This window comes from Bos indicus x Bos taurus, chromosome 15 (genome assembly GCF_003369695.1).
Source record: "Bos indicus x Bos taurus breed Angus x Brahman F1 hybrid chromosome 15, Bos_hybrid_MaternalHap_v2.0, whole genome shotgun sequence".
Classification (NCBI taxonomy): Eukaryota; Metazoa; Chordata; class Mammalia; order Artiodactyla; family Bovidae; genus Bos; species Bos indicus x Bos taurus.
Window position 1 is genome coordinate 30,625,212 of NC_040090.1, and position 20,335 is coordinate 30,645,546.

The following is a 20,335-nucleotide window of genomic DNA, read 5'->3' on the forward strand; positions in this document are numbered from 1 at the left end:
CTTAGCACTGACGCAGCAGAGTCAGAGCCAAATCCTGTTAGCTACTAGTTTTATGACCTTAAACAATCATTTCTTAGCTATAGTTGTCTGCTTGTAAAATGAACATACAAATATACATAGTTATCTGCTTGTTAAATGAAAACGTGGAATTACTCTTATTTTTGCATTTCTGAGCTTTCTCATGGATTTAATTTGCATTTTTATTTAAATACTAATATTGAACATTTTTTCTTCGGTACTGACCATTTGCTTTACCTTTTTTTTTCTGGTCATGCAGCTTGTGGGATCTTAGTTCCAAAACCAGGGATCAAACCTGGGCTCCCACAGTGAAAGCACTAAATTCTAACCACTGGACTGCCAGGGAATTCCCTGTTTTACTTTTATTACCAGAAAAAAAAAATGTTATTAAACTCAGAGGTTTGGGGGAAGGCTTTGCTTTATCTGGGACTGGCTGAATGGAGAGGAAGAAGGAGACTCTAGAGGAACACCAGGTGTGCAAGGGCTGTGGCGAAAGGGAAGGAGAGGACCTGGGTGGGTGGAAAACTGGTTACTCACAGTGGTATTGAGCAAATAAATGAATACACTGAGAATTATGAGAGCCAAACTTCTCATTGTTGGAGAAAGGAGGTACACATGTAGAAGGTGGAGTTGGACTGGAATTGGTGACATCAGTGTGAACTCATGATTTTTAATATATATAGAATGATGGATGTAGAAAGACAGATGTATAGATATACTATCTTCTGCCAGGGCCTAGAAGCAATAATACCCCAGGAGTAAAGAGCATATTATTGCCCAGATCTTGATTTCTGAATACAATTCTCCACTAAAAGAAACCAGGGCTATTTAGACAAATGACTGATTCCAGGCCTGGACTGGGAAATCATAAGTTGAGGCTTGACTATTTTATGGGGCCAGAGAATGTGCAACAGCTCAAAGAAGGATGGAAAAATGTTAAATGGACATAAGATACAGCTTGGAGGAGCCCCCACTGGCCCAAATGGGACAATTTAAATATCAAAATAAATCACAGTATAATTATAATGGATTATAATTACAGTATAATTATAATGGATTATAATCTATAGAATAAAAGATGAATCTATGAGTTATTTATAATAATATATCTATGACAAATGCATGAGTGAATAAATAAATAAGTCAGGGAGAAGGGAAAGTTCTTCCTTACAGTAGAATGCTGATTATAAATGTAAGGAGAATAATGGAATTAGAAAATCACCATTTGGCAATTATCATAGGAATAAGTGATTCAGATAGAAATCATTAAAGAATGCTAAAACTAGTTGATACACAATTGTTGAGGAATAGGATATTTATATAGTCTCAAAGTAGTTCTCCCTCAAACACTTATTAACTTTGCTGTGGAGAAATCTCATCGACACCATTTTAATTGACTTATCATTATCTGACTAAAATAAAAAGGATGGACAAAAACAAGAGTTGGCAAGGACATGGAAAAATTAGAACCCTTATGCTGGTGGGAATGTAAAATGGTGCAGCCACTTTGGAAAATAGTTGGCAGTTTCTCAAAACATTAAACCTAGAGTTACCATATGACCAAGCAGTTCCACTGTTAAGTATATACCCAATAGAACTAAAAACATATGTTCACAGCAGCACTATTCATAGTAGCTAAAACATGTAAACAACCCAAATGTCTATCATCTGATGAGTGGATTAAAACACTGTAGTATATCCATATAATGGTGTATTAGGGTTCTCCATAGAAACAGAGCCAATAAAGTATGTTTGTGCGCATATAGAGAGATTTAAGGAATTGGCTCATGCAATTATGGAGGCTTAAAGAGTCTAATTTTGGGGGGCTCCAAAATCACTGCAGATGGTGATTGCAGCCATGAAACTAAAAGACGCTTACTCCTTGGAAGGAAAGTTATGACCAACCTAGACAGCACATTAAAAAGCAGAGACATTACTTTGCCAACAAAGATCCATCTAGTCAAGGCTATGGTTTTTCCAGTGGTCATGTATGGATGTGAGAGTTGGACTGTGAAAAAAGCTGAGCACCGAAGAATTGATGCTTTTGAACTGTGGTATTGGAGAAGACTCTTGAGAGTCCCTTGGACTCCAAGGAGATCCAACCAGTCCATCCTAAAGGAGATCAGTCCTGGGTGTTCATTGGAAGGACTGATGCTAAAGCTGAAACTTCAATACTTTGGCCACCTCATGCGAAGAGTTGACTCATTGGAAAAGACCCTGATGCTGGGATTGGGGGCAGGAGGAGAAGGGGACAACAGAGGATGAGATGGTTGGATGGCATCTCCAACTCAATCGACATGAGTTTGAGTAAATTCTGGGAGTTGGTGATGGACAGGGAGGCCTGCCGTGCTGTGATTCATGGGGTCGCAAAGAGTCGGACACGACTGAGCAACTGAACTGAACTGAAAGAGTCCAGACCCAGGGAAGAGTTGCAGTTCAAATCCACACGCAATACACTGGCAGAATTCCATCTTGCTTGGTGGAAGTCAGTCTTTCTCTATTAGGGCCTTCAACTGATTGGATGAGGCCTTATATTATGGAAGGTAATCTGCTTTACTCAAAGTTCACTGATTTAAATGTTAATAGCACCCAAAAAACACAGAAATATCCAGAATGTTTGACCAAATATCTGGGCAACATGGCTCAGTCAAGTTAACACATAAAATTAACCATCACAAGTGAGTTAAAAGAATGAAGTACTGATGCATGCCATTAATGCTATTAACATAACATTGATGAACCTTGAAATTTTTATGCTAAGTGAAAGAAGTCAGACACAAAAGGTCACATATATTCCATTTATATAAAACATCCAGAATAGGCACATCCACAGAGACAGAGTCCACTGATCAGTGGTTGCCAGGGCTGAAGCATGGGGAGTGACTGTTGAAGTATATGGGGTTTCTTTCTGGGGTGATGAAAAGTTCTGGAACTGGTGGTGATGGTCACAATACCTTGTAAATAAATAACTAAAAACCACCAAATTGTGTAATTTAAAAGGGTGCATTTTTTGGTTTGTGAATTATATCTCCAAAGGATAAAAAAAGTTATCACCAGTAGAGAGGCAAATCAACATTGCCTGGCTCCCAATACCATGCTCTTAGGATGGAGAATTACTTTGGGAATATTCTTGCCCAAATATATAACCTGAATCTAATCATGAGGAAACATCAGACAAACCCATAGTGGCCTATGTTCCAAAAATATCAGGGTTATAAAAGGAAAAACTGAGGAAGTACTCCAGACAGAAGCCAAATAAATGCAACCTGTGATCCTGGATTAGACCCTGGACCACAAAGGAAAGAGTGATTATAAAGGACACTGTTGGGAAAACCAGCAAAATTTGAATGGGGTCAGCAAACTGGATAGTAGTTTAGGATTAATGGGGGTTTCCTTGTTTTGATAGATGTACTGTGGTTATTCAGGAGTGTCCCTGATTTCAGCAAATGCATACTGAAGTACTGAAAGCTGACAGGACATAACATTTGTGTATTACAAGTGATTCAGAAAAAAAAAAATACATACAGTATATATAACCTGTATTTTAAAATATATATATATATATATATATATAAAGAGAGAGGGAGTGAGAAGGTGATAAAACAAACATAATAAGAAGTTAACAACTGGGAGATATGTGTGGGGATATACTGGAATCCTTTGAACTATTCTTATAGCTTATCTGCTAGTTTGAAATTATTTCAAAATAAAAAGTAAATTTAAAATATATCCACAAAGAGATCTGTTCAATAAAACTTTACAAGGCTATTGTGAGGACTGTGCCTGGCACACAGTATACGCTCAACAGCCACTGCAGCTGCCAGTTTTTCAGGTCTGAGAAACAGCAGTACTTTTCACGAGAAGTCACAAGGGGGCATCTGAAAACCAAGAAACAAAGGCTAAGCACAGACTTCCCTGGGCCTGCAGTGTTCCAGATGGGGGTTGTCAATACTTCCTCACCCAGAATGCACTTCTTGACCCAAAAGAAAAAAACTCTGCTGCAAACTGGGGATGATTCCATTCACAGTAAATAAGGCCTGGCCTACCTGAAAGCTAGCCTTTGCTCCTTCTGTTTGGGTCTGGATTTCAGGACAGCTGTCAAGAGTCACTGCATCCATCAAAATCAGGATGTCAACTCTGGAGACCTGTGAAAAGGGTCTCCTTTTCATCACATCATGAATGTGATGGTAATAAACAAGAATGAGTCCTGGAATGGGAACTCAAGAGACACACACTTGCTGTTTGAACTCAGTCAAAATCTTCCTCCTCCTGTTTTGTTAATCTGACTTATTAGAGGTTCCCCCAGACCTCCTAGCTTTCAATGTTTCTGAGCTCTGGAATATGTCCTCGAGTCTACCTGACCCTATCACAAATCACTCCGTGAATGAAACTGCTCTAGTCCCTAAGGTCTCGTGACCACACGGTGTAGTGGAAGGAGCACAGGCCTTGCAGACACACTGAGAAAGGTCCAAATCAAGGCTCCGGGACTTCATTTCTTGAGCCTCAGTTTCTTTATCCTTTAAATAGGAATAACACTATTTCCTTTTTAAGAGTGTTATGAGGATTAAGTATCTAAATACAGTAACTAGAATAGTGTAGACATCCAGTAGATATTCAATGAATTACAGTATTTTATTTTCAATTTGGTTTAGGCAAAAGCAACCAGAAGGAAAATATAGGATTTAAAGTTCAACTGTGTTCAAGCTCCTCTCTCTATGACCCTTGGCTAATCACTAGATCTCTTTGAGTCTCACTAGCAGTCTTTTTCTCTTTTTGGTTGCGCTGGTACAGTATGCAGGATCTTATTTCCCCAACCAGAGAACAAACCCATGCCCCCTTGCAGCAGAAGTGCAGAGTCTTAACCACTGGACTGCCAAGGAAATCTACACTTTTTATTAAAAAGAATGAGGAAAGTCCAACTGGATTGAGATGGAAAGAACTCAGAGACACTAAGTGAAAATAAACCATGGAATATATATGATTATGATTCCATTTTTATGTTTAAGGAAAAAAAGAAGTGACCATGTTGTACCCTTGCTTAAAAAAGTGTTCTGTGGTTCCCCAATGCCAACCAAGTGAAGCTCAAGCTCCTTACCTGGCATTTACGCCCCTTTACTATTTGGACCCTGTCAACCTCTTCAGCCTCATCCATGAGCACTGAGTTCCATCTATGACTAAATTGCCCTTCACCATCTCTTTTTGTCTCTCATATTTTAGCGGGAATTAGAATCACCTGGAAATTGTTAAAACACTGATTGTGAGCCTCATTCATAGGATTTCTGATTTAAGTCTGAAAAGGGGAGGCACTTCCCAGAATTTCTAACAAGTTCCCGGGTGATCTGATACAGCTATTCTAAGAACCACACTTTGACAGCTGTCACCTTTACAATGATATGATTCAACTTCATCACCTGTATAAAGGCTGACCAATCATATTAGTTTGCCCAGGACAGAAAGTCCCATGAGCAGAAAACCCCTTAATCTGAGGACAACTGGGATGGTGGTTACTACCCTTCCTGTATAAGAATCTTCCAAGGTTGCACACGGGATACTGCTACTGTCAAGCAGCCCTTCCCCATAGCCAGGCTGATAGGGAGTGCCTGAGAAAGGAATCCCATCACCATGCCTGACTTTTTGCTAGAGCAAGAATATTTAACAAAGTTTCTCAAATTCAGACTCCTCCATATTCTCTTTATTTCCTCCAGAGAACAGGTTTTAGTCCTCCAGTCCTTGTAAACACTGAACACAACCCGTGTGGAATCACACTATAAGCATCCATTTCCTTGCCCTATGTTGCCGGGCTGAGTTTAAGGGAGAAGTTGGGACAAATGCAGCAAGCACATGTGAGCTTCTTACTCAGTTCAAAGTGGGTCTTATCATGGAATGACGGCGCCACATGGGCCAAAGCAGCTGACTTTCTATTGTTTCCAAAGGGTACCCAATACAACAAAGGTCAGGTCCTTCCATGGTCCCTGATGATGTCCCTGCTCACTGGTGATCAAAGTCAATCTTTTTCATTGACTGGGACTCCTCTTCCCAAGGGGTCAGAGGTCTGAGAGCTGATAGCGTCGCACAAGACCATCTCGACAACATGTGTAGATCTGCTTCTCCCATGTGGCCACCTGGAACACAAAGAGTTCACAGCTCAAAGCAAGCCTGGGATTCTTCCACTTCAAAAACGTAAGAGTTTTGTCATTGACCCCTACTAGTACAAGGGAGTCTGAGAAGATTTACTGACTCCAAAGACAAGAATTATATCCATGTTATATATTTTAAAAATAGCTGACCAGAATCAAGGGAGCTCATGAATACAGAACAGAGAAACTAAGTGGCCAATTGGAGAGAAAATGCACTAGTGCTGTGCATGGTTTAGAGCAGAGGGGTCTGTACAGGGGAGCATATGGCCCACAGAAAAGCCTGGGTAGAAGGGGGTGGCAGAGGATGAGATGGTTAGATAGCATCACCGATTCTATGGACTTGAGTTTGAGCAAACTCCGGGAGATGGTGGAGAACAGGGGAGCCTGGTATGCTACAATCCATGGGTTCTACAGTCAATGGGGTCATAAAGAGTCAGACTGGACTTAGGGATGACAACACACAGCCTCCTCCAGAAGAGGGCAGTGTCACATTAAACCCTGAAATCGCTTTTGACAGAGCTTAGGAATAGAGAGTTTAGGAATAAAGAGGGGGTGCAGCTAAAATTAAGTTGGTCCCTTACATCTGTTATTAAATTATACTTGGAAGCCTTTGGGGGAGGAAAGAAAAAAAAAGGAAGGCCTGGGTATCTCTGACACCTCATAACATTATATGCAAAGAAGTTCTCAACATATGCCTTTTTTTCCCGAGAAAGATTTCATCAAATTCTCGAAGCAGTCTGAGACAAAGGAGATTAAGAACCATTAATTTAATGCAAACAGCATGAATTCTGGAGTTAGCTTTAATCACAAGTGTGCCAATATGTAGCTGCATGACCTAGGGCAGCTTTCTCAACCCTTTTGGTCCCGTTTCTTCATTTATAAAATGAAAATGATGTGTTAATTCACAATATAGAACACTATGCAGGAATTTTAAAAAATGAAGTATATCTATAAGCATTTGTCTGGAAAGAGCTCTAAAATGTTAAGTAAAATAACCCAAGTCATACAGCAATATGTAACAGAATGATCCCAATTATGTATAAAGATAAAACTATATCATTTACATAACTACATAAACAAAGGTCTAAGTACAAATTCTCTAAAAACAGTATTAAAAGATACACAACAAACTATTAATGCTAGTTACTTTAGGAAACAGTGGAACAAAAAGTCTTAAAGCAGACTTTTAAGTCCGCACAGTTTGAATTTTTATACATGTGCATAAATTATAAAATTTTTTTAAATATAAGAAAATAATAGGAATAATATCTATACCTCAAGGTATGATAACTATTAAATCTGATATGTAAAATAGCTAGAACAATGACTGGTCAACAAACATTATTTCCCCTTTCATTTTTCTCTTTCTTCAGTTCAGTTCAGTAGCTCAGTCGTGTCCAACTCTTTGTGACCCCATGGACTGCAGCACACCAAACCTCCCTGTCCATCACCAACTCCTGGAGTTTACTCAAACTCATGTGCATTGAGTTGGTGATGCCATCCAACCATCTCATCCTCCGTCGTCCCCTTCTCCTCCTGCCCTCAATCTTTCCCAGCATCAGGGTCTTTTCAAATGAGTCAGCTCTTCGCACCAGGTGGCCAAAGTATTGGAGTTTCAGCTTCAACATCAGTCCTTCCAGTGAATATTCAGGACTGCTTTCCTTTAGGATGGACTGGTTGGATCTCCTTGCAGTCCAAGGGACTCTCAAGAGTCTCCAACACCACACTCTAATCAAATCAGTCTTGAACTTAAATAATAACAACAACAATAAAAGTAGTATTTACAGATTAGAGTTTTCATATGCATTATTTCACTGTTATCCTCATTTTACAGATAAACTGATAGACTGAGGAAGTAGAGTGACTTTTTCAGTTTCTGGAGCCAGTAAATGACGAAGACACTGACTCAATTATTTCTTTCTGTCCCACTCCTAAGTATGGTATTACCCCTAGTAATCACAAAGTTTCTGGATTCAGTTCCCTCCAAAGCCCTGGGTCCCAGGTGAAAAGCACCCAGGCCTGGTTTTGTCTCAGGTCCGTACCTTGTACACAGGGTCACAGTCAGCCCCAGTGAGCTCAATCACATAGTCTAAGTCTTGCTGGACAATGAAACAGCTTCCATCACCTAAAAGACAGAAAGAAACCTTAGATAACTAAAGAGAAAGTTGCATGCAAAGTTACCCTCAATATTTTAATTTATTTCTGTACATCACTAGCCTAAAGAAAATTGTCTTAAGACCCAGAGTGGCAGACAGGACTCATGGTGGGCCAGATATGAGGTCCTATAGTGACTCCCTAAAATGATGGGCTCAAGAGGATTTGAAGGCCAAATGCAAGCTCAATGCGAAGAGTTGTCTTTGATTAGCAATAACTACCAAGAGCACAGAGCAAGCAACTACATGCTCATACAAGTATTTGCAAACTTATCCTAGACAATGATTTTTCACAGGGAATTTCCCTATATAAATGTTTTCTTTAAGACAACTATGCTCCCAGGGACTTCCTTGGTGGTCCAGTGGTTAAGAATCTGCCTTCCAATGCAGGGGATGTGGGTTCAATTCCTGGTCAGGGAACTAAGATCCTGAGTGCTGAATGGCATGGTATCCAAAAAATTAAAAAGAAAAATAAAGAAATAGAATTTTAAAAAATCATTCATATCTACCACTCAAAGATAAATACTATTCACAGTTTAATGTATTTTCTAACCTTTTCTGTATAAATTTTTATTTTATACAGTTGAGAGCACATTACATAGAAGAATATCTTTATGCATAAAGTTTTTTCTATATTAATACTGTAACTGAATAGAACTCTGGAAAAGAATCAAAAGATATTAATTAACCATTTCAAACATTTAAAATTTGAAAAACTGCTTTCCAAAATTATATATAAGTTAATCAATTTTATCTGTTAATCAATCTATACTAGAAAATTCTGAAAGAGATGGGAATACCAGACCACCTGACCTGTCTCTTGAGAAACATGTATGCAGGTCAGGAAGCAACAGTTAGAACTAGACATGGAACAACAGACTGGTTCCAATTAGGAAAAGGAGTACATCAAGGCTGTATATTGTCACCCTGCTTATTTAACTTATATGCAGAGTACATCATGAGAAACGCTGGGCTGGAGGAAGCACAAGCCTGAATCAAGATTGCCGGGAGAAATATCAATAACCTCAGATATGCACATGACACCACCCTGATGGCAGAAAGTGAAGAAGAACTAAAGAGCCTCTTGATGAAAGTGAAAGAGGAGAGTGAAAAAGTTGGCTTAAAGCTCAACATTCAGAAAACGAAGGTCATGGCATCCGGTCCCATCACTTCATGGCAGATAGATGGGGAAACAGTGGCTGCCTTTATTTTTCTGGGCTCCAAAATCACTGCAGATGGTGATTGCAGCCATGAAATTAAAAGACGCTTACTCCTTGGAAGGAAAGTTATGACCGATCTAAACAGCACGTTACAAAAAAAAAAAAACATTTTAAATAAACGGCATCGTTGTTTGCTCAAAAAAAAAAAAAAAAAAAAATTTTAAATAAACGGCATCGTTGTTTGCTCAAATAAATAAATAAATAAATAAACAGCACATTAAAAAGCAGAGACATTACTTTGCCAACAAAGGTCTGTCTAGTCAAGGCTATGGTTTTTCCAGTGGTCATCATGTATGGATGTGAGAGTTGGACTGTGAAGAAAGCCGAGCGCCAAAGAATTGATGCTTTTGAACTGTGGTGTTGGAGAAGACTCTTGAGAGTCCCTTGGACTGCAAGGAGATGCAACCACTTCATCCTAAAGGAGATCAGTCCTGGGTGTTCATTGGAAGGACTGATGGAAGCTGAAACTCCAATGCTTTGGCCACCTGATGTGGAGAGCTGACTCACTGGAAAAAACCCTGATGCTGGGAAAGACTGAAGGCAGAAGGAGAGGGGGATGACAGAGGATGAGATGGTTGGATGGCATCATCGACTCGATAGACATGGGCTTGGGTGGACTCCAGGAGTTGGTGATGGACAGAGAAACCTGGCGTGTTGTGGTTCATGGGGTCGCAAAGAGTCGGACACGACTGAGCGACTGAACTGAACTGAACTGACTGTACCCAGCAGTATACAGAGGATCTTCTTTCCTGCATTCTCATTATTAAAAATAATCTTTTCCAAAAAAGAATCCTTGTATTTTAGAGGTACAGGGAGGTAAGAAAGTACAATTACTATAGCTCTTCCTCTGCATTCAAGTTTCCACACACAAACCTACTTGATAAACCCAAGCTTTATTCCCATTCTGTCTAGGAAACCATCTCTAACCACCCCATATAGTAAACCCTTTCTCCTATCAACCTCTTGTAACACTTACTATTGCTCTGACACTTCCAAATATCTTTCCCTATACCATAATTCTAATTTTGGTGAGTGTGTGCTCCACCACTGGATCATGATGATCAGAAACACTTTTTTAGGAGGGCATAGGGCAAGGGTTATGAGCAGGGCTTCCCTGATAGCTCAGTTGGTAAAGAATCTGCCTGCAATGCAGGAGATCTGGATTCCATCCCTGGGTTGGGACGATCCCCTGGGGAAGGAAATGGTTACCCACTCCAGTATTCTAGCCTAAAGAATTCCATGGACTGTACAGTCCATGGGGTGGCAAAGAGTCAGACACAACTGAGCAACTTTCACTTCACAAGGGCAAGTGTTAGTTACAAGAGTAAGAAGAAACTATCACTTACAGAATATCTACTTTATGTCGAGTACCCAACTCTACGTAGAGACTTAGGAAAGTGAACTGGTTCACCAAAGATCACAGGATGATTAAACTATACACAACTGTCATTTTTATATAAATATAAACATAAATTAACAAATAAATGAAGACCTATTCAGTAGGTCTTCACTGCCGCATGCAGGCTTTCTTGAGTTGCAGGGAGTGGGGCTACTCTTCATGGCAGTGCTCAGGCTTCTCGTTGCGGTGGTTCTTCTCGTCGTGGAGCACAAGTTCTAGGTGTGGGGGCTTCAGTATTTGCAGCATGCAGGCTCAGCAGTTGTGGCACATGGGCTCAAGAGCACAGGCGCAGAAGCTGGGGCGCACAGGCTTAGCTGCTCTGGAGCATGTGGAATCTTCCCACATCAGAGATCAAACCCGTGTTTTCCTATCCACTGGGCCACCAAGGACGTCCAACACCACATCTTCTTAAGCAAGTCACCTGCTGATGGACATCTGGGTTGTTTTTACATCTTGGCTATTACAAATATTGCTGTTATGAACATGGAGGCACTAGAGTGCCCTAGACAAAAACTAGAGTTTTTGTCTTTTCTATATATATGCCCAGGAGTGAGTAGGATTGCTGGATCATATGGCAACTCTATTTTGAGGTTTTTTTTTTAAGGAACCATCATACTGTTTTCCATGGTGGCTGTACCAATTTAGATTCCCACTAACAGTGTAGGAGGGTTCCGTTTTCTAAACACCCTCTCCAGCATTTATTCTTTGTAGACTTTCTGACTGGTGTGAAATGATACTTCATCGTGGGTTTGATTTGCATTTCTCTAATACTGGCATTGCTGAGCATCTTTTCATGTGCCTGTGGGCCATCTGTATATCTTCTTTGGAGAAGTGTCTATTTAGGTCTTCTGGGCACAGCATATATTACATAATTCTGATCAAGGACGTAGGAGATTAGTAAATCTGCCGGGTTGCTCCTGAGGAAATGTTTCTCATTCTTAAAAAGGATAACAATATGCATGTTTTGTGAAGATAAGATTTGCTGCAGCTATCCTGCACTGTAACCTTGAGGGAATAAGCCTGAGGACAAAAGCCAGTGTGCTAAGGAGGAGAGTGCCAAAAAACAGAGAAAAGCTGCATTCTTGATTTTATTTCTTCTCTTCTTCTTAAAGCTTTATTTAACTCAATACTTTTTTGGATTTTACCAGTCTTTAAACATCCTGGATACAATCCAGGATACCACACTGAGTTAGCTGTCAATTTTTCTTAGTTTCTCCACTGAATTTGTTTTCAAATCACTAAATTAATATAATCTGGAGCCACCATAAATCTGGATGTCTTGTAAATGAAGTACTACATTTTCTGAATTATTGAAGCCATTTTCAGTTGAGTCTTCTGCTACTAACAGCCAAAAACATCCTAATTGATACACTGAAGTATTAAGGTAAGATGGTCCCTCCAGGCCTATAGGCCAGTCCTCCTCACCTAAATCATTCCTATGAGGATTCAGTGTCCCTTAATGGACACCTTCTTCCATGCATTTCTCCCAACCCCACTCCCAAACTCCATTCCAAATATTCTGTACTGCTTACACCAAGGTACTCACTCACTTTACCCAGACTGTCTTTGTAAAGCATCAAACACAGTACCTACTGCATGGTAGGTAGGCACCTAGTAAAGGACAGATCCCTTCTTTCTGCCCCCTTTCACTCATCTATGACTTTGAACACACTACAGCTTTGGCCATCAATGTGCATTTTTACATCTCCAGTTGGTAAAATAATCACTGGATTACATGTCCCTTAGTCCATGAAGGAGCTCAGTGAAGGTCGTTCAGTGGTAAAGAACCTGCTTGCCAATGTAGGAGATGTGGTTCAATCCCTGGGTGAGGAAGATCCCCTGGGGAAGAAATGGCAACTCATTCCAGTATTCTTCCTGGGAAATCCCATGGACAGAGGAGCCTGGCGGGCTACAGTACATGGAGTTGCAAAGAGTCAGACACAAGTTAGCGACTAAAGCAAGCAAACAAGTCCACAGACATGCCTGTAGTACTCCTACCACTCAAGTTATCTGTTCCCCATATTCCCATACAGTATTCTGCTACAGTACTTATCAAACTGTATTCTATTCAAGCACATGTCTGTCCACCTTACTAACTATGAGCTCCTTTAGAGCAAAAACTGTAACTGATTTGTTAACTGAATTCTCAATAATTTGTAATAAGAGCCAGTATATTTATTCTGACAATGTTTATAGAGCACCAGTTATATGGTGGACACTGAACTAAAATGCTGGGGGTAACATGATAAGGCACAGCCACTCAAAGAGCTTAGACTGGAAGGGGCACAGATAATTACAATTAGGGTGTTAAACGTTATGTGAAAAAGCACAATATGCCAAAGAATCATGGAGGATGATGCCCCTAGCCCTGCCACAGACCAGGAATTAAACCTATGTTTCACTGAATGATACAGAACCACCTCCCTCAATTGGCCCCTGGACCCACCTTGGCTAGCAATGAATCCATCTCTGAAACTCAGCAGAGACATAACTGGTGCTCCTGATCTGTGGATGACTTGTACTGGAGTCCTAGGATACAGAATAAATGGAGCGATTTTACTCTTTCCCTTAAAAAGCAATACTTGACTATATTCAACCTACAGTACTAACTGCATAACAGCACACTGGACAAATGTGGACAGAGATTAAACATTCATATGGTTTATTTCCTGGCAAGATCCTTAGATGGTAGATCAAAGTAGTCCATTCAAAACCACCTTGGAGGGAATCTAAACATGTCTCTAAATATCTTAATGAGCTGAATAAACTAAATAACCACTGATATTTCCAGTGTTTAGGGGAAGTCTGACAAGGGTTTAAGATAACAATGTTAACAATATGTTAATCTCTTTATAGACAGAATTAAGTCAGCTGTGATATATTAAAATTGTTAGAACTCTGTAAAATCAGAAAGATGAGAATCAATTTTTATAATTGATGATTTTATAATTTTTATAATTATGAGATTTTATAACAGTGATCAGATTCCCTATCTCTATGGAAGCAAAAACAAGTACAAAAATAAAGTAACTTAAATTATAGAAGAAAAGGTATACACTAGTCACTCTTTAACTGAAATTTTTTCACTGCTCTTGGAATAAAGTCCAAACTCCTTGGGATGGTATATAAGTCCTTTCTAAGCAAATTACAGTTTTCCTGTCTGGCATCACTTCTCATCACTACTCCACTGGCAGGGTATACACTTGTCCTGTCAAACTACTCAGAGATGCCTCACAGTGCCATATTTTCACATGCCTTCATGCTTCTCTATATGCTATTCTACCTAAGGCAGGTCCTTCTTTTCTTTACTTGGTAACTTTCTGCTAGACAAGATCGATTAAAGCTGCATTTCCTCAGATAAGTCTCACTTTCTTTTCTCTCCTTCTCGGTGCTTCCTCAAATTCTTGAGATCACTGATCACACTGTGTCCTAACAGTCTTTTACTTGCCCATCTTTATTATTAGACTCCAAATGCCTCAAAGGCGGAGTCTTTATCTTTCATTTCTGTTGTTTGGTGCCCTGAACAAAGCCTAATGCCTACAGGAGCCATTCAATAAGCATCAGTTGAACAAAGGAAGGAAGCAGAAAGTGACAGTAGAAAATGTTAAGTCCTGGGACAAACAGGTTATGGATTATTTTTGAGTATCTGTACGACCAGGATAAAGCCTATATAAGATAGGTTATGATCACAGCCAAACAAAGAATCAGAGCTGGCTTACTTGAACTATAAATGATCAATCTCAGCCCAACCCAGATGCAATACCAGGAAGAAAATTACTAAGGTCCTTAAAATTAAAGGTTTTATACAATTATTGTGAGATGTTAGTTCATTATTTAAGCTTAATTTATAAAGCAATCATGACAGTATGAATCAAATTACCTTTCAATGTGATTCCAGGAATAATAAGAACAATCAGACAATTCACACTGGAAAGCCTTTATAAATGGAAAAATATACCCTTGATTCAACAGCCATCTATATGCCAGATTAAATCACTGTGAAAGCCAATAAAAATTTCCACTCTGCAGAAGACCTGCATCATGCAAATGAATGGTGACTCACCTTGGATTCCTTACATCCAGCTGATAAATGTTTCCATCCTGTGTCCCAGCCAATAGCAAGAAGCCAGAGAGAAAAGTACAGCAGTTGAAGGCATCTGAGCCAATAAAGAGGAACAGCTGCGAACAAGTAGGAGACAAAGATGCTGTTTAAAGATTCATTTGTTTCCAGGAATAAACAGGCACCAAGAAAAGAAGAATTTCACTATTTTTAGTATAGAATTTCTTTCTTCTCCTTTTAAGAACTCCTAATCTAAACTAAGTATTCATCAACAACTGAGGGGGAAGCACTCCCAGGATTGCAGGAACCTGAGGCTGTCTGAGGACTTAAGCAGGTTATATAATATCATAATATCATAATTTAAGGCACGAGTTTTCACACTATTTCCCCTCAACACATTGACTCATGGGATCCTCAACACCAAAAATCATTCTTTTCCTTGTTTTCAGCACAACCTTCCATTTGCTAAACACTTGCAATTCACACATTTAAGTTTTGCTTCAAGACACTGGTGACAATCTTTTGAAGGTAAAGAAACACACTTAATCTGGCAATTTAAGAAATCACAATTTACCCATGTACTTAAGAAAATAAAAAACTATTAGATTTTTATTTCTTACTATTAGTTCAAAGAGTAAAGTTTGAATGTTCTAAAAAAAAAAAAAAGAAACAAACAAAACAAACAAAACCCTCTGACTTTCCTTTGGAAGTAAAAGCCAGCATGGAAATTCAGAGTGCAAAGGCAGTATGATCAAAAATAGTGATGCTCCCAGAATAAACTTTGAAAATGGAAACATCACCAGCACAATGAAGTAATGAGATGAAATGAAAATACAAAATCTGTGGCCAAACCAAACCATTAATGTTGTCTGGGTGATGATGACAGCAACTGGGAAGAAATTTAATCAATCTAATCTCAAGGAACTCCAAGTTTAATTAAGAGCATAGCCTGCTTGGCAGAATCCCAGGAAATGAGGGAAGAAAACCCCATTCTTCTATAAGAGACATTCTGGTCACTAATTGAGAGCCCTGAATGCATAAGATCTTTACTCAAAAAATCTCCACATTACCTTAGAGGAGGAAGAAAATCTATAGAACCTCATCATTTTACATGTAGCACACTAAGGGCCAGTGGGAAAGTGACTTAATAAAGCTCACAAAGCAGTAGGTCATTTAATATTATCACATAACCCCACATATAAGTCCTACTATGACAAGTTTAGTGATGAGGAAACAGGCTCAGAGAGGTTAAGTAATGAGTCCAATGTCAGAGCCATTAGGAAGAGCTAGGATTTAAATGTTGCCCTTATCCCATACCACATGTTCTTAATTACTATTCTGTACTGCCTTTCACACATGCAGCTTCCGCAAAAGGTGAACATACAGAGAAATTAGAAATGTTTTCAAAACAGCTTTCCAAGAATCAGTGTGACCCAGGTTGCCCCAGTGTTCAAAGGTCTTAAAGGAACCACTTGCCGGCTGCCTGCTCTGCAGTCCCAAGCACTGAAGTTTCTTATCTTCTCGGGCCAACAGCAGCATTTTCGACTCTGTTCCAACCTCTCGTTCACCTGCATGACAGATGAGCTATGTCAATAATGGGCTAGGATGATCAGCTGGCAGTACTCAGAAAGCATAGCTATTGACAGCTCTTTACTGAATTACTCCGCTAGTCACTCACTTAATAGTTTCAAAAAACATTTATTATGTTCTATATCTTGACATGGTATTGTTTATATGACTGTACATATTTGTCAAAACTCACAGAACTGTGTGATTTAAAAAAAGGACTTTTACTATATGTAAAATATACCTCAATAAACCCAATTTTAAAATATTATGATTATCAAGTCCTTTGTAATATGGAAAGATACCATACTTGGAACAATGTACAGAGTACAATGCTAAACAAAGTAGGGCCAAACATATGTAACAATATAAAAGGAGGCTGCTGGAGGAGAGGAGGGACACAGAAGAGTGATATAGCTCAATTTACATTTTTAAGTAATTTCACTTATTTTTGGCTGTGCTGCGTCTTTGTTGCTGCATGGGCTTTTTCTCTAGTTTTGGCAAGCAGGGCCATCATCTAGTTGTGGTATGCGGGCTTCTCACGGTGGTGGCTTGTCTTGCTGTGGAGCACAGGCTCAACAGGTGTGCATGGGCTTAGTTGTTCCATGGCATGTGGGATCTTCCCGGACCAGGGATCAAACCTATGTCTCCTGCATTGGCAGGTAGATTCTTCACCACCAGGTGAGCCACCAGGGAAGCCCTGGACTTATGCTTTCTAAATGAGCATGATGATTCCTATGAGTATGGATTACAAAACAGAGCAGGCAACAGGTACCGGCAGACTGAATCAGGATGCTGGCAGGAAGAAGAGAGACCTGGAGGGAGAGGATGAAGTGGAAAAATAAGAAACATTCTGAAGGTAGAGATGACAGACTTTGCTGATGTGGGACAAGAGGAAAGGTGGCGGTGGATCTTCAATGAATCTTAGGCTTTGGGCTTAAGCAAGGAGATGGTGGTGTCATTAACTGAGATGGGAAAAAACAGATTTGGGGTTGGAAAGAATCAAATGCTCCATACAATAAGTTCAAGCTGTCTATTAGACATTTAAATAGAGTCTAAAATGCAAGTAAAAGATCTATGCTTTAGATATATTTTTGGAAATCACCAGCTTAAATACAATATTGAAAGTCATGGAAATGATAAGATCACCTAAGAGAGTAATTGCAGGGCTGAGGGCCCTCCAATATTTAAAGGTTAAAGGAAACATACAAAAGGAAACTAAGAAGCAGTAGCCAATGAGCTATAAAGAAAAGCAGTGTCATGTGGTATTACAGAAGCCAAGAAAGAACAGTGTCCTGAAAAGAAGAGTGTACTATGCTGCAACCTACTGAGAATTTGGAAAGATAACCACAGAGAAGTAACACTGGATTACACAATATGGAGTCGCCGGTAACCTTGACAAGAGCTGCTGCCAGTTAAGTAGCTGGGGCACAAACCCACCTAGGACAGGCTGAAGAATAAGTAGGAAGTGAGGAAATAGACAAAACAAGAATACCTTCATTTAAATTACTTTTAACCAACTGATTTTAAAAAACTCAACCTTATTTTAAGTAATATCTGTGAAATCCTAGGTTTGAAGTAAGATGTGTGTGTATTAATATATAACTTAAAAATGAGTACTGCCTGAAATGATCTTGTTTACCACTAGCTGCACATGCTCACACTTTGGGGAACAGACTTTTCCTATTAATCCACTGTGGCACTAGTGGTAAAGAACCTGCCTGCCAATGCACGAGACACAGAGACACAGGTTCAATCCCTGGGTCAGGAATCTCCCCTGGAGAAGGAAATGGCAACCCATTCCAGTATTCTTGCCTGGAGAATCCCTTGGCCAGAGGAGCCTGGTGGGCTACAGTCCACAGGGTGGCAAAGAGTTGGACATGACTGAAGCGACTTAGCACACGCACATTCCGTGGCTACTCAGTTCCTGTCTCTTGGATTTCCTTTCACAATCCATTAATTCCCAAAGAGGGGCCAGGCTGGTAGTCATAACAGTTTTAGTTCTTGGACCATAGTGCATCTATATGAGAAGTTTAAGAGAGAGAGAATACTGTCTATAATGATGGGCAAAATTAACCCAAACATACTGAGGACTACTTAGAGCAGTTTTACTCATAATTGTCCAAACTTGGAAACAACTAAGATGTCCTTCAGTAGATGAATGAATGAACTGAGGTACATTCAGACAATGGAATACTGTTCAATGCTTAAAAGAAATGAGCTATCAAGGCACAAAAAGACCCAGAGGAAACTTAAATGCATATTACTAAGTGAAAGAAGCCAATCTGAAAAGGCTACATAGTTTACGATTTCAAAATTCTGGAAAAGGCAACACTATGAAGACAATAAAAATATCAGTGGTTGCCAAGGGTTATAGGAGAGAAAGGAACAAATTGGTGGAGCAAAGACAATTTTTCAGATAGTGAAATTTCTGCATGATACTATGATGACAGATACATGACACTGTACATTTGTCCAAACCCACAGAATATACAACATCAAGAATGAATCCCAATGTCAACCTTGAACTTTGAGTGTTAATGATGTATCAGTATAGGTCTATCAACGTAACAAATTTACCACTCTGGGGGGGATGCCAATAATAAGGAAGGGTGTGCGTTTGTTGGGGCAGAGAGTATACTAGAACTCTGTACTTTCTGCTCAATTTTATGTGGACCTAACTGCTCTAGAGGCAGAGATACTGGGAGAAAAACAGTCCTGTTTCCATCAGAGAAGCAAATATGTTATAATCACAGGAAAATAAGAAAAGAACACAAGTTGCTTTATTAGGATCTTTATCATTCTGACTCACCAGAACTATCATTCTACTCACCTATTTCCCCCTATGAAGCTTACATCAACTTCTGGCTCAGCCAAGCATAACTTTACCCAATGGATAATTTTACCTTCATACTGTTTTTTAATGTGAACTGACTACCTCTACCCCTGCCCTAGGTCTCATTCTCCCATCTTTCCCAGTTCAACTTGAATCCATCCTGCAAGGTTCAAGTCAACTTCTTTTGTGACTCCTTTCTCATCTATACTAACCTAAAACACTCTCTTCTTAAAAAAAGAAAAACAAAAAACCTATTATATTTGCATTCAGTGAATCATTATTTTAGCTAAAACTGCACTGATCTCTGTTTTACAGGCATTAGCCTCAACTGCTAAATTAAACTGTACTTACTCAAATGTAGTAACTATGACATATATTTCCTTTGTAAATTCAAAGCAACACAAACGTAGTAGATATGCAATAAATATTAGTCTTATGATGAAAACAGAAATACCTACAGAGCAGGAGAGGAGGAGGAAGAAAAGGAGAAACTAAGGCAAACACTGAAGGAACCTAAAGAAACAAATTCATATACTGTCCTCAACTCACTGGGCATCTGCTCAGGGGAGCCGAGGTTTATCGAGTTGTCAGCAGCACCCACAGCCACTCCATTGATGGAAGAACCACAGTCTGCAATGACTCCCAGGCAGGCTGAACGCCCACAATCCCAAAGTCGTGCTGTCCCATCGCGAGAACCAGATACCACATTTTTCCCCCGATCAACAATGGCTGTATCCAGGATACCTGGAGAGAGAAAAAAGAAATGACCGTAAGAAGGAGTAGATAGTAAAGGAACTAAAGGGCAGAGTACATGCATGGATCTGCATAAATGACTATTTCTTTACAAATGAGTACTGGATATGTACTTCATGCTGGGTACTTTCAAGTGCCAGAAAAACAGAAATAGATAGAACAGAGTCCCTGTTTCCCAACAGTTCAAAGACCA

General features: G+C 39.5%; 1 protein-coding gene across 2 annotated transcripts in view; it reads right to left on the reverse strand.

The window, feature by feature from the left end:
• Positions 1 to 4,631: 4,631 nt before the first annotated feature.
• Positions 4,632 to 20,335, reverse strand: part of PAAF1 (proteasomal ATPase associated factor 1) — a 41,410-nt gene continuing 25,706 nt past the window's right edge. For both annotated transcript variants that reach the window (XM_027562939.1, XM_027562940.1), the window contains 6 exons: positions 19,939 to 20,133; positions 16,464 to 16,555; positions 14,991 to 15,106; positions 13,374 to 13,456; positions 8,198 to 8,280; positions 4,632 to 6,140 (listed from right to left, as the gene is read on the reverse strand). In XM_027562939.1, coding sequence (XP_027418740.1) covers positions 6,063 to 6,140; positions 8,198 to 8,280; positions 13,374 to 13,456; positions 14,991 to 15,106; positions 16,464 to 16,555; positions 19,939 to 20,133 — 647 coding nt within the window. In that variant the 3' untranslated portion in view covers positions 4,632 to 6,062. The remainder of the gene's footprint in view (positions 6,141 to 8,197; positions 8,281 to 13,373; positions 13,457 to 14,990; positions 15,107 to 16,463; positions 16,556 to 19,938; positions 20,134 to 20,335) is intronic.